Genomic DNA, 19,002 nt, shown 5'->3' with positions numbered 1-19,002 from the left:
TCAATATTAAACACAACCTTTAGTTCATAAAATGGCCAACAATATTTAAATTTTATGTTCCAAAACTTATTTAACCAATTTTAAAAAGGAGCAATTTATTACATATAGTCTTATTAATGTAGTTACAAATATTTTGCTATTTTTCTTTGTTAAATCCTTACTCTGCACTACATTTTGAAACCATGTGATATAGGATAAAGTGTTACAAAGAATAACACAATGAAAAAAAAAATGCATAAATCAAAATTTGATGCGATCCTGCTTCGAGTTCAAAGCATATATAAACCCTAGATGATGAGTAGTCCATCCAACTTGTGTTTAAAAACAAAACAAAAACGACAACAAAAAAATATCCACCCTAAAGCAAGGTTAGGGTTCCCTCTGGACAACATCTATGTTTTTGCTACTTGGTTGTAGTTTCTTTAAGCCCTGTTCCACAGCATTATTAAACAAAAGAATGAGGAGATTTTGACATTCAACCACTCAAGCTCCCAAACGAGCTGAACAGTAAAAGACATGGCAAATGATGGACAAAATAAAATTAGTAGACCAACGTTGAGCAAAGTTTATTGCTATTCTAATGTCTTGGACTACAGTAGACATAATATCTAAGATTAATCATCCGTTGTTCTTCCTCTTTTGATATTCAAAGTATTACATGTAATGTAGGTCTGGTTAGTGTTCAAGTTGGCGCCATACTGCAACTAACCGCAGTGAAATTAATTTTATGTTGGATATTGGATTTTCGCCCCTGTGTGTTTGGCGGCTTAGCCTGACGTAGTCCTACTCAATTCTAGTCAATATGAGTCTGATACTGCTCCATAGAGCTGTGATTATGGGGCGTGTTTTGAACGGACCAGGAAAAAAAATGCCTCTGCACTCAATTGGATAGACCTACAACCAATAAGAGCAACGGAGTGCGTGAGGTATGTTAAGCCAGGCATAGTTGTTGTCAACAAAAATCAAAGCGTGCAGTTGCACGCCTAGAATAAGAAGATGAGCCGTGATCGCGTTTCTCTTTTCCTCTTTTAAAATTAATTTGCTGTCGATATCTTCTAGAACAGACCTAATAGCAGAATCTACTCACCTCAACTCTCCGGCGGCAGCCATTGTTGTTGTCGCCCAAGCGCGCTTTGGTCACGTGGTTGATTACGTTACTGTTGATCATCTGTCCATCATCATATAAAGCCCGCCCTGACAATTTGATTGGATCGCCAGAGGGTGGGCGATCATACTCGCGCTACTATGGAGCAGAGCCAGACCGAACTTCCCGACCTCAAACCTTGTGGGCGGGACTAAGTACGGAATGGCACCCAGGCTATTGGCGGCTACCTTCAGTTGAATACAAACCTCTAACCTGTTTCGGATATTTATATTGTGGCGGGATGTAAAACAAGTATATCTATTTAAATTGTAGAACGATGTCAGATTTTTAAACTTTTGTCAAATTATTTAACTAATTGAAAGTTAAAACTTTATTGGGTACCATCTTATCTTTTAAATAGGTATAGCATGTAATTTTTATCTGTATATTTACTATGTACACTTGACTCCTTGTTAAATGTATATACTGTAAAGAAAAAATTTAGATCTTTCTGAAGTTGATGGGCTATCATTAATAGTTTCTTTTTCTATGTCACAGCATAGACACAGAAGATCTGCAAGAAGATGGTTCCAATTCTGAAGAGAAAGAAGACAACTCTGTAAGTTTTTTGTCATTGAAATGCCAAATAATTGATTTACTCACTCTTATTTACAAGCCATATAGAAAAAGTTAATACTTAGTTTCTTGTAATAGAATTGGGAAATCCCACCAATTCACTATGGTTCTAGTTATGTTGAAATTTAGTGCTAAAGATTGACCAAAGAAGTACATGTTAGGTTGAAGTATTATCAGACCATGGGTCTCAGGGTATTTTATTACTAGCACATGCATAATGTAGCTAACAACTGACTTAGTTATTGATGAGGGTTAAAGAAGGGTTGGTTTTTGTTTCTTTGACATTGAATGTGTTGCCTCCTGCTGGCATCTGTGAGAAAAAGCTATATTTTCCCACAAGCCCCCATTACTATTTTGCTGATTTAAGGATTTTGTTTTATATGTATGTAGAAATCCTTAATACACAAATTTATTTTGATGTGTATTGCTTTCAAAAAACAACAACACAATCTGGAGGCATAGTTTAGTAAGCACAGGCAGAATAACTGCTTGATCTGAAATTGTAAGATAAGAGTTGATATTTATTGGTTTAGAATTTCAAACGATTTCGATTTGTGATGTGAGATGTTTGCTCATCTGCTGACTCAGTGGGGCAAAATTTAAATTTTGTTAAACCGTTGCTTTTATCCAGCCTTTTCTTCCAAATGAACAAGTTTTATGTTGGACAATACACGCATTTGCCTCCTAGTGGCCACTTAATGACCTTTTTTGGTTTGGTTTTTCCAAAAACCAATAAACTTAGGGCCAATTGTTTATTTATTTAATACAGAAGTACAAAAAAACCCCATTCATGTCCAATACACAGCAAATAATTAGGGAGTTGCCATCTTGTTGCTTTATAGATACCCTTATGCTAACAAGTCTAGTGCACTATTCAATGACTTATTTAGCCCATTGTCATACCCACTGTTAATTACAGTTTGCAAATTTTTTTTAACCCAAAGTCTTGCTTGATACTTTTAAATATTATTGCACAGTAGTAGTATCATTCACATGGCTTGTGTATATCACTACCTGAACTGAAGACCGATCCGTACCATCAGCTCATTTGCGTATGTGCAACCAGATATACATCCGGGTTGCCCCCTATTTTATTTTGTAAAAAAAATACCTAAATGACATTTTTCCCTCCTGAAAAAAATTGTTTGTGTACTAAACTATAACCTTTTAAAGGTTAATGAATGTATTTCCTGAGAAAATAAATGCCGTATAATCCTTTCTGTTTTATCAGTTTTCTGTCCCCGGTCTGCACCGGAAATGGGACCCTACGCTAACGGGAGCTAACTTTTCCGGCTTTGGATTCAAACATTAATCTAGTCTTTTTAAGTTTTATTTTTTCCTTTCGTGTTAACATTATGGTATATAATGCGCAACCTAAAGTAAAACACAACTAAACTGCAGATAAACATGGTTTAATCATATTTTGCAGAACTGCTCCAAGCATGTCTGATGATGTCAGACAAGCAGTTTAACGGAGAAAATGTAAAACGCATAAACATTTTGTCAGAAAAAGTCAAAATCTTTTTTAAAGATGTGTATAACCATTCTTGAGTGAGTCATGGATAGAATTAAGTACTTTTAGTACCATAATTACAATATTTATGGAAACCCAGATGTATATCTGGTTGCGCGTGCGCAAATGAGCTAATGGTACGGATTGTGCTTCCAAGATAGATCGGGTAGCGATGGCGCACTTTAAGTTCTGTTGAAATCTAGCTAAATGTGTAGTCTGTCTTTGTATGCTTTCTTCATGAGGCTAGCCCTTAATCACGTTCCTTTCTGTCAGCTTACAATTCTTTTGTTTTTTGTTTATTTTATCCTATCAAGACTCCAATCAACTGGATATTGCTGCAGTGGAGACAGCGTTGTTTAACGCGAAGATGACAAGCGATATGGCAGTTAGCCAAATATTGTCAAGATAAACCCCTTTTCTAAGTGGACTTTGCCAACGCATTTGATTTATATACATTTTTTTTTTCAACCATGGACACTGGATCTACGATACTGGGAGAGGAAAAATCAGCTTTTGTACTTAAACGTTCAAATGTTGTTTTAAATAAAGTTGTGACCTAGTATATATTAAGATTCTTTATACTTTTTTTTTTTTTTTTTTATTAGCTGCATTCCTGGAAAATGAAATGTTTATTTGGCATGTTTCCGAGTTTTGATAACACTCGGAAAGAGGTTACTTTTTCCGGTTAAATCGATTTTAAGTGATTTACTTTTTTGTCTCATGTTGGTTTAGCATGACTTTTTCCCCAACTGCAATCAATAAATAATTTGAATTATTATCAAAGGTTACGTATTTAATCGATAAACGAATATAATCAATTATTATACTTGGTTTATAACTTGGATTTCCCATAATCGTAGCTTTTAAAAGCGTTATAAAAATGGCTATTTGTAGCCCTTCTTCCTGTCTAAGCAGGAAGTGATGTAATTGCTGCAAAATATGTAGTTTTTACAGTCCAGCTATTATAAATTAATGTCATTGTGGAAAAAATGTTTTCTTTTGAGGGTTTGTTTGCAAGGGTATAAAAAATATATTAGTTTATATAAAGTACAATTTTAACATACTAAAAGGGGAGGGACTTAGACATCACCTGAGTGTGGGGTAAATGGAAATAACGTCAATCAAAGGCAAGGCTTTCAGAGCAGGGAAGGAGCTCTAGATGGCGGCTGAGCCTTGGGAAGGCTGCCCTAGGTTTTGTCAGACCGATTCTCTTGCACGTCTTCGACCCACGCCGTTTTTTTTCGTGTCAAACATTAGTTTGTGTCTACGCGGTCACTTTTTATGGGTATTTTGTTAGTTTTTTGCCGTTTTTGTGGTGTTTTTCGAGCGCTGTAGAAGCCGTCTGTGCTGGCCGTGTGCTTGTCGTTGTTTTCCATACTGGGCTCCGGCAGCCATGGCGCGACTCCATTTTTAGTCCGCTGCTCTTTGCCTCTGTCGCTCTGTCAGCCACTGCAGACTTAAGGCCTGAATGCTTTTTCCAAACAAATTCGTTGTTGTTTTTTGTTATTTATAAAGTTATCCGTTTTACGAATTGCCTTTTTTAATCCAAGTTTGATAAATATTTAAACTGCGACGAAAGAAAAAGGGAAACAAATACATGTCTTGTTGGTTAGCACCCTTTCTCACATTGATTGGATTTGTTTACATTTTGTAAGTACAAATTTACCTATTTTCTTTTTTTTAATATTCATTTTCTTTTGCTTCATGCGATGACGCAGTTAAAATTCACGGCATGCGGTTGTATCTGGAAACTATTTCGAAGGATATACGATTAATATTTGACTTCTAACATTACCTACTATTATGGTTAACTTTAACTTCAATTAAATTATGATTTTCAAATCAATCGGTTTATTATTTTCTGCTCCTGTGTCGCATCGGCTGGGTTTTATCTGCAAGCTGACAAAAGGCAATTTGATGGGACTTGTAGGATAGTTCACACATCCCTCAAGTTTTTGACAGTAAATACCAGGACAAATCACCTCCATCGAGTTTTCAGGATACTATCATGATGAAGAATAAAAATAAAAAAGAGGACGAAGGATCAACTCAGAGCAACGCTTCAAGGTATGATCCATTGCATTTTACACTACCTTTTTCCCCCCACAAATCTGGTTTGTTTACCTTTTCAAGCATGGTTGATCACCTGTGTTGCATCTGCAACGTTTCAGTTAAAGTTCACCAGTGTCATGAATGACCTTGCTTTTGTTTAATAGCCACACCCTGATTTTTTCTGCCATTTCTTATACTCCCAGCACTCAGGTTTTTAGGCCTGTTGTTCAGACATCGTTTCCCACAATATGTAGATGTTGGACCACAGGAAATCTCATGTGTCCTGTACTAAACTGTAAATGAAATGTATTTGTTTTGGTGTAAAATGACCTTGTCTTAAAAGTCGGTGCTGCAATGCACCACTTTATAAATATTTAGATTCCATTTATTTCACAAACCTTAAGCTACCCTTTGGATGTTTTTATTTTTCAATAGGGTGTTTTTGTTTTTAAATATAAATGTATTTTTTAAACTTTCGTGAAAAGTCATTGTTTGCTTATGCACAGTATTTTTGTGCTGATTAATAGGAATTGACTGAAGACTATTATTGCAGAAATGAAAGTTTTAAAACTTAAGTGCTATACTTTTCCTGTTTTGTCAGTATTTGTATGTTTGACATCCAGACTTAGCCTTATATTTGTGCCCAGCTGGAAATAACTCTCAATATGAATGAGTATATATTAATGCATTTTTAACTGATTGAGTTGTTTTTGCACTTTTTAAAGTTAATACATTTTATAAAAAAAAAAACAAAAAACAAAACATTTCTGTAATCTGTATTAGGAAATTAAGGCTGTTTCTTAATATTTTATGTGTTTTTTTCTTTTTTTATTCACTCTGTTAAAAACTGTTGCTCAATAACATTTTATTTACTAATAGATTTTACAATCATGTTAGCCTGAATGTATATTGTGATATTGCTTCTTTTTTTTATGTTAAAATTGGGATTCCGAGACATCTTTTTAATTAAGTTTCAGAAGAGGTGGAGACATACTTTGATGAATAAAGCCAAATGTCATCTGGTTTACAGTGTCTAGACAATGCAGTGGTGTTGGGGTCAGATCTGATCAGCAGTTTAAAGAGATTTCATTCTCCTCTGATACAGATGATGTGTGCCTGTTTTCTTCATTCATAGGGTTTATTGACCTCATTTCAAATTTCCAGTTGGATTAGATATACTTGCTTTTAGATTAAAACACCATTGTAAACCACATGCAGCTAATTTCTCTCAGTTTTTCACTGACAGTAAAGCTGCAGCAAGTTACATCAGCTTTGTAGTCTTCTGCATGATCTTCAGGCAGCCATTTTAGTATCTTTAAGATGAGAGTAAAATGGTGTCCTGTGATTAAAGCTCAGCATCTTTTCACAATTGTAGATCAGCTCATTATGCAGTTGCTGCAGCTGATGTAGCAGGAGGAAACTGAGTAAACGTGCACTATATGCAATAAAGGCATTAAAAAAAAGCTCAATTTAAAGATATTCAGAGTCACAAAATGGCCCTGGCTTTGTGTGGCTAGTTTCCTCAGTCGTCTGTATTAAAACTGCTCAGAACTACATAAGAGGAACAGGAAGTGAGCAGGCATTAGTGGAGCCTGCGCTAAGCGCTCTTATTGGTTTTACGTCACCCTAGCGTCACACCAGCCAATAACAGCTCGAGAAGAAGGCTATCTCCCACCTCCTAATGTAGCTCTTAAAGACACAGTACCAGTTCCGGCAATAGATGTTTGTTTTATATTTGTACATTTAAGTATAATTTTTACATTGCGCTATTTTAGCAGTTGTTTTACCTCTTCATTTATAGAAAACAAAAATCATAACAGTAAAAAAAAATTTATTGAAAAAAAAAATAATAATAATAATAAAGTGGAGCACATTCAGATGTGGTTTCTTTTAACGTTGGGATAAGTATGCTTATCCCAAACATCGAAGTACCTGAAGCTTTTTATTTCTCTACATCCAGACATTAATTCAGTTAATCAGTCACGAAACTATCAATGACTACAGCCAATAGTGACCCCATGTGTACAAAGGCGGTACTGCATGCAGCAAAAGCTGGTTTAAATACTAAGCATTTTCAGCAGATCCCTGTATTTACAAGCATAACAAAGTCGATTATTTTTAGATTCTTTTCCAATTGCAACTAGACTAATGATTATATATATTTATATAAATTTATCAACTAGTAGTCAAGTCAAGTAGTGGTTTTTATCTAAGCATACCCAAATTGACCCTTTGAACCTGATTGATTGGTATTCATATCATGTTAACAGGTTTCCTGTTGTCAAATGCAAATATTTCTTAATGCCCTACTTAAAAAAAACACAAACAAATACCTTGCTCTTAATTCAAAACATAGTCATGTGATGAATGATCATGAGTAAGTCAGGTGAGGGATATGGATAATAAGGTTAGGAAGGACTGGTTGAGTCCTGGCTCCATTTGCTTCAGATTTTTACTGATCATTTTTGCAAGGGCTCATTTGAAAACGGAACATAGGCGGAACCATTTATTAACGACCTGTACACTTCATATAAATCCGGACTTTGGTTGTTGAGCAATTCTAGTATCTGAAATAGCTGAAATTAATTTCAGTTGGATGTGTTTCCTGGTAAAGACCTGCTTTTTTTAAGAGTAATCCATACATTTGAAGTAATTATTTAAGCAAGAAATGATCAGTACTAAAACTATATGTGCTTTTGTTGTTTTGGTCTTGTTGAGAATCATCTCATTGTTTATGAATCTCAAAAGCCAGACGTTCTGGAACTAAAACAGACCCCCTTGCTAATTCTCCCTGCTAATTAAGCTTTAGGTTAGTTTCCCAAAAAGAAAATTAAAAAACAATCCACTGGACTTTTATTTCCAAGTTTGAAAACGTTTCGCTTCCTATCCAGGAAGCTTTTTCCATTGAAAATGTCAGGAATAGGCTTTGATTTTGAGGTTTTATACAGTAAAACAAAACCAGCACCAGCATTTAGGTTGGTTTATTTAGAATACAAACGAATAGAAAACCAGTCAGATTTATACTAGGATTTTGTTGTAGAGCATGGGGTTTCTCTGTGTCATTTAACCAAGTATTAGCATGTAAGTATGGATGTTATTGAACAAATATGCATACTTTGACATGTGTAAGAGAGAAATTCAGCGGTCACATTGAGAGGCCCCTTTGACTTGTTTGATTAAAAGTTTGAAGTACTTTTACTCTTAAAAGGCTTTCAAAGTGGACCATTAAAAAAATCCATGATTAAGGTGACTGCTCTTTACAGACGCAATGTAAGCAGAAAGACCATGTTAGGACCTCTAAGAAATGTTAGAGAAGGGTCAATAAGCTGCTTCTGATCCAAGCTTTTTCAGATTGGTTACTATGAGTAAAAAGAAGAAAACTAAAAATGGCTTCAGGCAATCAAAAGAATCAATGCATTTTATTTTTTTATAGCAATTCAGCCTCAGAGGAGTCCAACCACTCTGCATCGGAATCAGGGAGTCAGTCAGAAAGCGAGCATGGCAGCGTGAGGCGGAGATCCCACAACTCTGAGTCGAACAGCTCCTCCGAGTCAGAGAGTCACTCCGAGTCGGGGAGCGAGTCCACAGAGTCCAAATCCCAGCAAGCCGCTTCAGAGGCCAAAGACAAACCTGTCAGGAAGAAGGAGCGCCTGGCTGATGTGAAGAAGGTAACAAAGGGTAGAACATGCAAAAGTATTATAGTTTAAGTGTTTTTTTCCTTCACTCTTAAGATAATTTTGTGAGTGTTGGACTAGAGCTCCACGTATGTTGGTTCTGAGCAGGTTGGTCTTGAACATGTTGGAAGATTAAATGGTTCAAGGAAGAAGGTAGTAAGTTACCCTTCATTAAGCTCATCCTTTTTAGGTTCTAACATTTTTACAGAATATATGATGCAGTTGATCTCCAGGCATTTTAAGAATAATTATTTTCAGTTTATTGGCAAAGACATTACTTTATCATGAAAATGTTGATTATATTTTTTTGTATTTTGATTTACCATATATTGAGGCCCTTCGTGGATGCATTAAATGTTTCATTCAGCCTTCAAGCAAAAAATATATTAAAAATGAACACTTATAAATGTACCTTAGTATTCATAGTAATTTACTGTAGGGCTACAACTATCGGTAATTTTGCAAATCAGTTATGCTCTCGAATTTCTTCGATTAGTTGATTAATAATTGGATAGAAAAAAGGTTCCTTTTATAAAATTAAACCAGGTAAAATTTTCCACTGGAGGAATTCTGGATGGGGCATATTGACAGACGAAAACTTGTTTTTTATCTTAAATGCAAGATTTTGTAATTTTTTTTAATATTCTTTGTATACTTTACTGTCTCTATAATCCAATTAACTATTAATCGATTGTTTCAGGCCTAAATCACTGTAAAAACTTTACGGTAACCAAGGCATCGTTAACCTGCAAAATATATATAATATTACCAGATAAAGTAAAAAAAAAAACAGCTTTTATCATTCAAATTAGAATATAAGTACCATTTGCCTTTTTGACTATAATTGGGTCATATTATACCATATTACTCATTGCTGTATAGTGTTGTACATAGTTTAGTGAACAGATGATTCAAAGACCAATTGAATTACATTATATTTGGACCAGTCTGCCCTTTTTTAATGTGGTTCTACTTAATACCTCCTTAATAGTTGAAAAAATTACTGAGTTTTTACTTCTAAATCCTTCCCTAGATTGTAGAAATGAACAGGGTATTATAGAATTGCTGATCTTTGAGAACCTGGGACCTCTTGCTAATGCAATATTGGTTTTATCCTAAATTGTCATGAATTTTGAGTATCATTCGTATTAGATGGATATCAAGTCTGCAGACAGTGATAAATGTCGATTATATATCAAATTCTACCTCATAGCTGTGATGTAATTTGTGTTTCCAGATGTGGGAAGAACACCCAGATGTGTACGGTGTCAGGAGGTCCAATCGCAGCAGACAGGAGCCAGCTCGTCTCAACATCGGAGCTGAGGTAGGCGGTTGTAAAAGAGGCTGTAGGAGGAACTTTAGTCTGCTTATCAGCCATTAGCCTCTTGTGCCATCTAGTGGACATTCTGTGCAAAAGATGCCTCTTTCTGACTCATCTGCTCCCTTCACAGGGCAGCAGTGACTCTGAGAGCGAGAGCCCTAAAAGAAAATCTTCTCGATCAAAGAAAAAGGAGTAAGTGGAAGGATCTGGAATACTTTTTGTGTTGCTTATATATTCTACCATTGCCATTTTATTTGAAAACAGAGATTTTTATTTTTTATTTTTTTAAGCACTTCATCCATATAGTTCACTTTGGTTTTCACATGTCATTCCTTAGCCAGTTTGAGTCCATGTTGTGAATCTTGTATAAATGGGTATCTGTTTGTCTCAGAATAGGCCCAGTTTGTGCCTATCAGCCAGGTTATGTTCTACACATAAGTCAAATTTGATTTATCGAATCAGCGTCTAATTCAATCTGACTGAGATTAGCCCCTTGTGGCTGCATTTTAATTAAGGTTTGGAGCGCGAGCATAAGCAGCTGTAACAGGCCTTGAGGGTGAACTTGTGGCATTTCTTTGTTATAAGAAATATCTGGAAAGATGATGACTCAATTGATGAAGAGGAGGAGGAGGAGGAGGAGACATCCGACAGTTCAGACAGTGAGCAGGAAGAGAAAAAAGTTAGATCCAGAAGACTTCCTGCTAGAAGGTAAGAGTGTAACAAAGCCTGGCCATCAGACAGCTACCCACAGCGTCATTCTCTAATCACCTGATAATTTACCACCCATTCTTTGATTTTTCCTTTTTAATAGTAACCAAACTGCTCCAACCTGATGTACTGTGTTTGGGAAAAAGTGTTCACACCCCTACCACAAACTGCAATGTATTTTATAGAGATTTTCTGTGAAAAAATGAACACTAAAATTGTGAAAGGAGATAAAGAAATTAGGATTTTTTTTCCATGCATGTTTCCTAAAGGACAGAAAGTTGTGCTATCCATTGCTAATCAGCACCTTTTCCTGCCATACCCCTGAATAAAACTGAGGATATGGTTGAAGCAGAGTTTGGATATAAAACAAATATTTCAAGTTGTATTCACCTCACAGGGTACAAGTTAATGCATCATATCAACAGCATCGTACCTGCCAACTCATGCAGAGATCCACGGAAATGGAAAATCTGTCAACTGAAACATTACAAACACTAGTTTGCTAAAAGAAAAATTAGGCCTAATGAAAGCAGGGCAGGAAAACAGCTGGTGTCTACAGAGAGTCTTAAAAAAATCCCTGTTTGCTTCAAGCATGTAGAAAACACGGCTAACGTTGCAGACGGAGGTCTGGAAAGTCGCTAACTTGGAGCAGATGTCCCATCAGGACAGTAACCCCGAACATTCAGCCAGAGCTATAATGGTACGGTTTAGGGCTGAAACTATTAATCGGATTAATCGATTGAAATAGTCGTCAAACTAATATAGTAATCGATTAATCGTTTACTGGAAAAACATGCTAACATGCTTTTAGCATAGAGCAACCCACTTAGATAAGTAATTATACCAAGATTGAAAAAAAAACACTTTTGCATTTAAGATTAAAAAAAAATAATAATTTCGTCCATCAATATGCTTTTAACGAGAACTCCTACAGTGGAAAAGTTTTACTTTCACCTGGTGTATTTAAAAACCCTTTTTAAGGAAACTTTGGCTATCTGATTATTAATCGAAACAATAGGTGACAGATTAATCGATTTGCAAGATAATCTTTAGTTGCAGCCCTAGTGAGTTTAGATCCAAGCAACTTTCATTTGTTCGGCCGTCCAGTCAGTTTCAAATTTGTTTCAAGACTTTAAAATTATTTGCAGAGACTTAATCTGATCTGACTGAGCTTAAACTCTTTTCAAAAGCTGAATGGGCAAAACTCAGTCAAGATAGCAAATATTGTAGAAATTTACACCAACACTTCTATCTGTATTTCCTTAAAGGAGCTGAATTTAAAAATCATCCTTAAGGTATTTCTATGATATAAAAACTTTTTTAATTTTATTACTTTGCGTTTCTCTATCACATAAACCCCTTTGAAAATACATTAAAGGTTGTGGTTCAACGTAAAATAATGGAAAAAGTTAAAGGGGTGTGAATACTTTTGGAAGGCACTGTAAAAGTCATTTGACCTTGTTGTGTTTTTCTGAAGGCTTCTGCTTCCCTGCTTTCATTTTTCCCCGCAGACCTCAGACCAAAGCATCCAAAAAGCAGCAGGCGCAAAAAGGACGGAGGTCGAGAAAACCGGAGTCCTCAGCTGAGGATGATGATGAGGACGATGATGAAGATGATGATGACGATGATGAGGAAGACACTCCAAAAAGGCAGACTCGCCGAAGAGGAGCCACAAAAATTAAAAGGTGATTTTTCTTTTCCGAGGACAGAGTTCAGAGATTTAAACGTTTAATCCTGAACTGAGGAGCTCCTTTAAAAAAGGAACTAATTATCTTTTCTGACAAACTTCATGTTTAAACTTGTAAAGAAGTTAGCATTTACTGAGATTCACCGTCTCCTTGTGTCCTTTTAGCTATAAAGAAGATCAGCACGACTTTGAAACAGACTCAGACGACCTGATTGAAATGACCGGAGAGGCTGGAGAGGAGCAGCAGGACGACGACAGCGAGACAATCGAGAAAGTTATCGACTGCAGGATCGGCAGAAAAGGAGGTGATTCCCCTTTTCCCTAATTCACAAACGACGTTGAAACAAAAATGCTTCGGCTTTGTTTTTTTTTGTTTTAAGTTCATGTTTGGTCTCTTTCAGCCACCGGAGCGTCCACCACTATGTACGCCGTGGAGGAAAACGGAGATCCGTGTGAAGGTTTTGATCCAGACCAAGACGAAGGAGAGACTCAGTATCTGATAAAGTGGAAGGGCTGGTCTTACATCCACAACACATGGGAGAGCATCGACTCCCTAACGCAGCAGAAGGTCAAGGGGCTAAAGAAACTGGACAACTTTAAGAAGAAGAATGATGAGCTGAATGCTTGGTGAGTGCATGCGCCTTTTCATTTTTACATTGCATTACACTTAGAATTTTTATTCTGTACTCAGCGCTTAGATCTAATTTGGTGTTTTCTTTTCAGGTTAGGTAAAGCATCTCCTGAGGACGTGGAGTTTCATAACTGCCAGCAGGAGCTCACATCTGACCTGACGAAGCAGTTTCAAATTGTGGAGCGAGTCATCGGTAAGAAGTCAGACACTCCTAAGGATGTCAACTGTCAGGGTTATATCGATTATCTCTGATCAGTACCAGACTTTACTTACAGCTTCTGCATCATCTGAACATAAAAAAAAATCTGTCATTTATATTATTTTCAGCTTTAAATAAGTATGGGAGGAAAATTATGGGAGAAACTTTCTTCCCTGTCTCGTTGGTAAAAAGTGCGATTTGTATTTGTAAACTGTCTGAAAGTTGTTCCAATCATTTTACATCCATTAAATATCTATTGTAAATTACTTGATCAACACCTTAAATGATTGAAACGTTGGTCGAACAATCGATTAAAAGCGAATGACAAGTAGGATTTAGTGTCCTGAAAAGTACATTACACAAAAAAAATTTAATTTCCCCACTTTCCTTGATCAGTCCTTGGCTGGTTCCCTGCAATTCCTTTTTAAACATGAATATTTGTACTAATATATTCTGTCATGATTTGTTGACATTAAAATCTAAAGAGAAGTGTCATCTCCTGGTCAGACAATGTAATTCAGTGAAAGGATGGAGTCAGAGTAAAACAATATGTTGGGTTCATGGAGGGGATTTTGCTAGGGAGTCGGCTGCCATTCGGATGGTGTTTGACTTGGAAGAGATACTTTGAATGGCTGCTACTGTAAGTTCACACATTAATAGAGACCCGGTATTAAAGAAGAGAAATATCTCATTAGATATGAATTCATGAAAATCAAGCCTACACCATAAGCTGCTGTTTCCCTTTTACTTTTTCAGTCATATGCTTTAACAAGGAAAACATCAGTCATAATGGCTTCAAAGCACATCAATTAGTTCAGTGTCCTGGATTAATGACTTATGCTTCTGATTGATAAACTGCAGGCTCTTAATTTAGGATGACAGTTGAATCTTACATTGACTGGATTGTAATCACACCTGTTGCTGATTTGGGAGGCTGTTGTGTGCTAACAGCAGCATTAGCTGTTTGGGTTTAAGCTTTTAGGTCAGTTTACATAATCATCCTATTTACTCCTTTTACTGCTTAATTGTGAAAAATCAGAAGTATAAAAAGCATATTTCTGTTCTTTTGGAAGACTGGCAAAGGTTCAAAGTCGTTGAGGTCACAGTAGGTGGGAAAAAAACTAAATCTAAAGCAACTGAACGTCTTAAAAACGTGAATTGAACTCAGGAGCTTAACGAGATTCTGCTATCAAGAAGTCAGGACTAAAGAAGAGGAGTTTGGCATTTTTTCAAGATTTTAAGAAGTCCTGTTCCTTTTGATTCATTTTTTCCTGCTAGCTAACCATCCATAGCTTCATATACACTGGAACAATTCAAAATCTAGATAAGTCAGTTTTTCTTAAAATAAGTGCATTTGTTTTTGGATTGAGGAGGTAAAAGAGACATTTTGCCAATGGAACAAGACAATTTACTCTTTAAATAAGAAAACAAAATTACATTGTCTTATTTTAAGTGCATTTTATCTAATAATCTTATTCTAAGAGTAAAAATACTCATTCCATTGGCAAACTATCTAATTTACCTACTCAAATTAAGGGTAAATACTGAATTTAAGAAATTGTTACTTATTTCTACATCGTTTTTCCAGTGTACCTAGCCCACCTTTAATGATGGGTGGTTTTATTTGATTCCTTTTGGTTTATTTTCTTTTTAAATTGAACGTAAAAGGACAAAAGAAAATCCTTGAATAACAGCAGGTTGTTGTGGAAATGTGTTTTTTTATCTACATGTTTCCTTCTGTTAAGCTCCAGTGTGCCATCCATCACTCATGGTTACTTCAGATAAATTGTTTTTCTAATACACAATAAAGAATATTTTTTCTTTTTTTTTTACCAACAGCAACAAAAACAGGAAAGACACCGGGTTCCTCGGATTTTCCCTGTAAGGACCTGCTTTGATTTTGACTTTCACAAAATGACCTTCAAAGGATGAGAACTAGAATGTGACTATTTTCCCGCCTCCTCAAACAGCACACAGTCATAAGACCCCATCCTCGAATGAACCAGAGTATCTATGCAAGTGGATGGGTTTGCCGTACTCGGAGTGCAGCTGGGAGGACGGCGCTTTGGTCAGGAAGAAGTTCCAACACTGCATCGACGGCTTCATGAGCAGAAACTCCAGTAAAACCATCCCTTCTAAAGACTGCAAGGTAGGAGTTCACCCAGAGCCGTCAAAACATGCCTTCCTCTTGACGTTAGAATACGAGGGTGTTTATCTTTTACTTCAGGTGTTAAAGCAAAGGCCGAGGTTCGTGGCATTAAAGAAACAGCCGTCGTATATCGGCGACGAGATCCTTCAGCTCAGAGATTACCAGCTGGATGGATTGAACTGGCTCGCCCACTCCTGGTGCAGGTAAATTACCAGCCGGTACAGCGTTTATTTTCCATTAGGTCTGCCTCCAGTAAGGAGTGCCCTCTCCTCCTACAGGTGCAACAGTGTTATCCTGGCTGATGAGATGGGCCTGGGGAAGACCATCCAGACCATCTCCTTCCTTTCCTACTTGTTCCACCAGCATCAGCTCTACGGGCCGTTTTTAGTGGTGGTCCCTCTGTCCACGCTGACCTCCTGGCAGAGAGAGTTTGACACCTGGGCTCCAGACATGAACGTGGTGGTCTATTTGGGTGACGTCATGAGCAGGAAGACGGTACTTTGGATTTGACTTGTGATGTCATCGTTTTTTTTAGTTTTTTTTAAGATCCTGTGGCTCACTTGTGTGTTTTTGTTTAGATCCGTGACTATGAGTGGGTGAACCATCAAACCAAAAGAATTCGCTTCAATGCGCTCTTAACCACATATGAGATTCTGCTAAAGGATAAGGTTAGTAGGGGTCTGTTCTGGTTGTGTCGTCTTTTAAAGAGCTTCTTAAAACGTGGCAATGTTTTCCTCCAGGGCGTCCTCGGGAATATCAACTGGGCCTTTTTGGGTGTGGATGAAGCTCATAGGCTGAAAAATGATGATTCTCTGCTCTACAAGTCGTTAATGGAGTTCAGATCCAACCACCGACTCCTCATTACCGGCACCCCGCTGCAGAACTCCCTCAAAGAGCTCTGGTCCTTGCTACACTTCCTCATGCCCGACAAGTACGCCCCGCTTCACACACTTTTAAATAATCCAAGCAGAATCTGATGGAGTGAGATTTGTTTCAAATCTGCTTTTAATCCAGGTTTGATTCCTGGGAGGATTTTGAGGATGAACACGGAAAAGGAAGGGATAACGGTTATCAGAGTCTTCATAAAGTCCTGGAGCCATTCCTGCTCCGAAGGGTCAAGAAAGACGTGGAGAAGTCTCTCCCTGCCAAGGTGGAGCAAATCCTTCGCGTTGACATGTCTGCACAGCAGAAGCAGTTCTACAAGTAAGGATTTAATTAATGCAGAAATGAATTGTATCCATAAATGATCAAAAAATGATTACAGCTGAATTTGTCTTCCCTTTTCTCCAGGTGGATTTTAACAAGAAATTACAAAGCCCTTTCCAAAGGCACCCGCGGCAGCTCCAGCGGCTTCTTAAACATCGTGATGGAGCTTAAAAAGTGCTGCAACCATAGTTTCCTCATAAAGCAGCCTGAGGAGGCAGAGAGTGAAACGCAGCAGGAATGCCTGCAGGTTTGTCTCACCCTGAACCTCCTTCAGCTCCAAGCATCTCCTTAGGATGCTTCTGCAACACATGCTAGGCGTCAGAGATGGAGGATCTGGAGTCAACAAGTCATTTCTATGTCATGTTTTTGTTCTACCCAGCCACTAAACCTGTATGCAAATTGAACTCACCAGGTTCAGTGGCTTGGTAGAACAAAAACATGACATAGAAATGACTTGTTGACTCCAGGTCCCCCATCTCTGCTAGGCGTTTTTTTTCTATACAAAGGCACTCTATGCCATCTGAAATTGGACAAACACATTGTTAGAGACTTCAGGTTAGAGGAAATACTCTTTATGTTTTTCCTTTTCCTCTCCTCCAGGCTTTAGTGAGAGGCAGTGGGAAGCTGGTTCTGCTTGACAAGCTGCTGACCCGACTCCGGGAAAGAGGCAACAGAGTCCTTATCTTCTCCCAAATGGTCAGGATGTTGGACATATTGGCCGAGTATCTCACGAAGAGGCGATATCCTTTCCAGGTGAGATTTGGACCAACCAGGGTTTCATCCATATTCTACTTTTTTAACACCCAATCGATTAGATAGCCCTTTTTTATATTTTCAGTAATGCTAGTGTCTAAAATGTAGTAGTTTTCCCAGTATAAGGTGGTTTAATGCATGGTGTTAGGAACATATTTAAAATATATCCCTCATTCCGCCCTGGTTTAAAATAAAGCTTATTTTTGTGTCCATAAAAAAAAAAAAGAAAAAAAGAACCAGTTCTTCTTTCCTGAAGCAGATCTTAGCTTTTTGACTCCGGTTGTGTTCATGTTTACAGTGAAGGGTCCTTTAAAGGTTGCACTCTGTAGATAAGTCTTAGATGAAGCTCGGGTGTCAGTGTTGTTGGACACAGCCTCAGTTTATTTATATCTACAAGTTATTTGCTGCAGCAGACCAGCAGGAGTTGTGCAAGTCACCTGACTTGGATTGTTCCCCCCCCCCTGAATCCGTCCCTGTCTGACTCTGTTGTGGACGGTGGTCCCTGCATGCAGTCAGCAGATGCTGAACCAGAAAAGAGTTAATATGGAAATATCTCCGTTTGCAGCGGCTGGATGGTTCCATAAAGGGAGAAATCCGAAAGCAAGCGCTCGACCACTTCAATGCTGAGGGCTCAGAGGTATGCATACATTTAATTATATACTACCGATAAAAGTTTCCATTTCTTTTAGATGTTTTTTTGCATTTTAAAATATCTTAAGAAGACTTTTGAAGAGTTAAATAGCATAATTCTCTGGAGTCATATCGTTAAAGCCTTTTGCTTCTCATTCAGAATGAAAATTTAACAACACTGATGTGTTGCTGATGTGTCGCCTTTGTTTGCAGGACTTCTGCTTCCTGCTATCCACCAGAGCCGGAGGTTTAGGTATTAATTTGGCCTCAGCAGATACTGTTGTTATATTCGACTCAGACTGGAACCCTCAGAACGACCTGCAGGCCCAGGCCAGAGCCCACAGGATCGGACAGAAGAAGCAGGTAATTTAGGGCTAATTACAGGGAGTCAGAGTTGTCCAATCATGGGTCTAACATTTTGTTATCCTTTAATAGATCTGTATATGCATTCTCTCTTCTTTGAAGTTCTTTTCCACTTATCAATTTATAATGTTTAAAAGTGCAGCTGATGCCATTTGTTTCCTGATTTGTAATTGATGCTGGGGCTTTAGGTTAGTTTTTACATTGTGAAAAAACTAAACCTCATGATTAGGGACGCATGATCAGACTTTTCTTTGCTGATACTTTATTTTTCATTCAAAAACTGTAGTTTTGAATACAGCAGAAATTAGCTCCTTTTTATGTATTCTGTAGCTACGTTTACATGGACACAACTAATCGGATTGAAGGCCTGATCAGATCAAAAATGTTTCATGTAAA

The 19,002-nt window shown here is 37.3% G+C and overlaps 1 protein-coding gene across 3 annotated transcripts in view; it reads left to right on the top strand.

Moving 5' to 3' along the window:
- Positions 1-19,002, top strand: part of chd2 (chromodomain helicase DNA binding protein 2) — a 32,057-nt gene that overhangs the window by 4,484 nt on the left and 8,571 nt on the right. For 2 of the 3 annotated variants that reach the window (XM_015378704.1, XM_015378705.1), the window contains exons 4-24: positions 1,643-1,703; positions 3,548-5,300; positions 8,719-8,953; positions 10,197-10,283; positions 10,411-10,472; positions 10,866-10,988; positions 12,500-12,673; positions 12,841-12,980; positions 13,077-13,302; positions 13,399-13,499; positions 15,345-15,386; positions 15,476-15,654; positions 15,733-15,857; positions 15,933-16,149; positions 16,233-16,322; positions 16,395-16,585; positions 16,669-16,857; positions 16,945-17,107; positions 17,461-17,613; positions 18,179-18,250; positions 18,457-18,606. In XM_015378704.1, the coding sequence (XP_015234190.1) occupies positions 5,242-5,300; positions 8,719-8,953; positions 10,197-10,283; positions 10,411-10,472; positions 10,866-10,988; positions 12,500-12,673; positions 12,841-12,980; positions 13,077-13,302; positions 13,399-13,499; positions 15,345-15,386; positions 15,476-15,654; positions 15,733-15,857; positions 15,933-16,149; positions 16,233-16,322; positions 16,395-16,585; positions 16,669-16,857; positions 16,945-17,107; positions 17,461-17,613; positions 18,179-18,250; positions 18,457-18,606 (2,778 nt within the window). In that variant the 5' untranslated portion in view covers positions 1,643-1,703; positions 3,548-5,241. The remainder of the gene's footprint in view (positions 1-1,642; positions 1,704-3,547; positions 5,301-8,718; positions 8,954-10,196; positions 10,284-10,410; positions 10,473-10,865; positions 10,989-12,499; positions 12,674-12,840; positions 12,981-13,076; positions 13,303-13,398; positions 13,500-15,344; positions 15,387-15,475; positions 15,655-15,732; positions 15,858-15,932; positions 16,150-16,232; positions 16,323-16,394; positions 16,586-16,668; positions 16,858-16,944; positions 17,108-17,460; positions 17,614-18,178; positions 18,251-18,456; positions 18,607-19,002) is intronic. The other variant, XM_015378706.1, reaches the window with a different exon arrangement.

Source organism: Cyprinodon variegatus, unplaced genomic scaffold (genome assembly GCF_000732505.1).
Source record: "Cyprinodon variegatus isolate N-32 unplaced genomic scaffold, C_variegatus-1.0 Scaffold177, whole genome shotgun sequence".
In the NCBI taxonomy this organism is placed as follows: domain Eukaryota; kingdom Metazoa; phylum Chordata; class Actinopteri; order Cyprinodontiformes; family Cyprinodontidae; genus Cyprinodon; species Cyprinodon variegatus.
The sequence above is the reverse complement of the archived record's forward strand: the minus strand, read 5'-3'. Positions and strand labels throughout refer to the sequence as shown.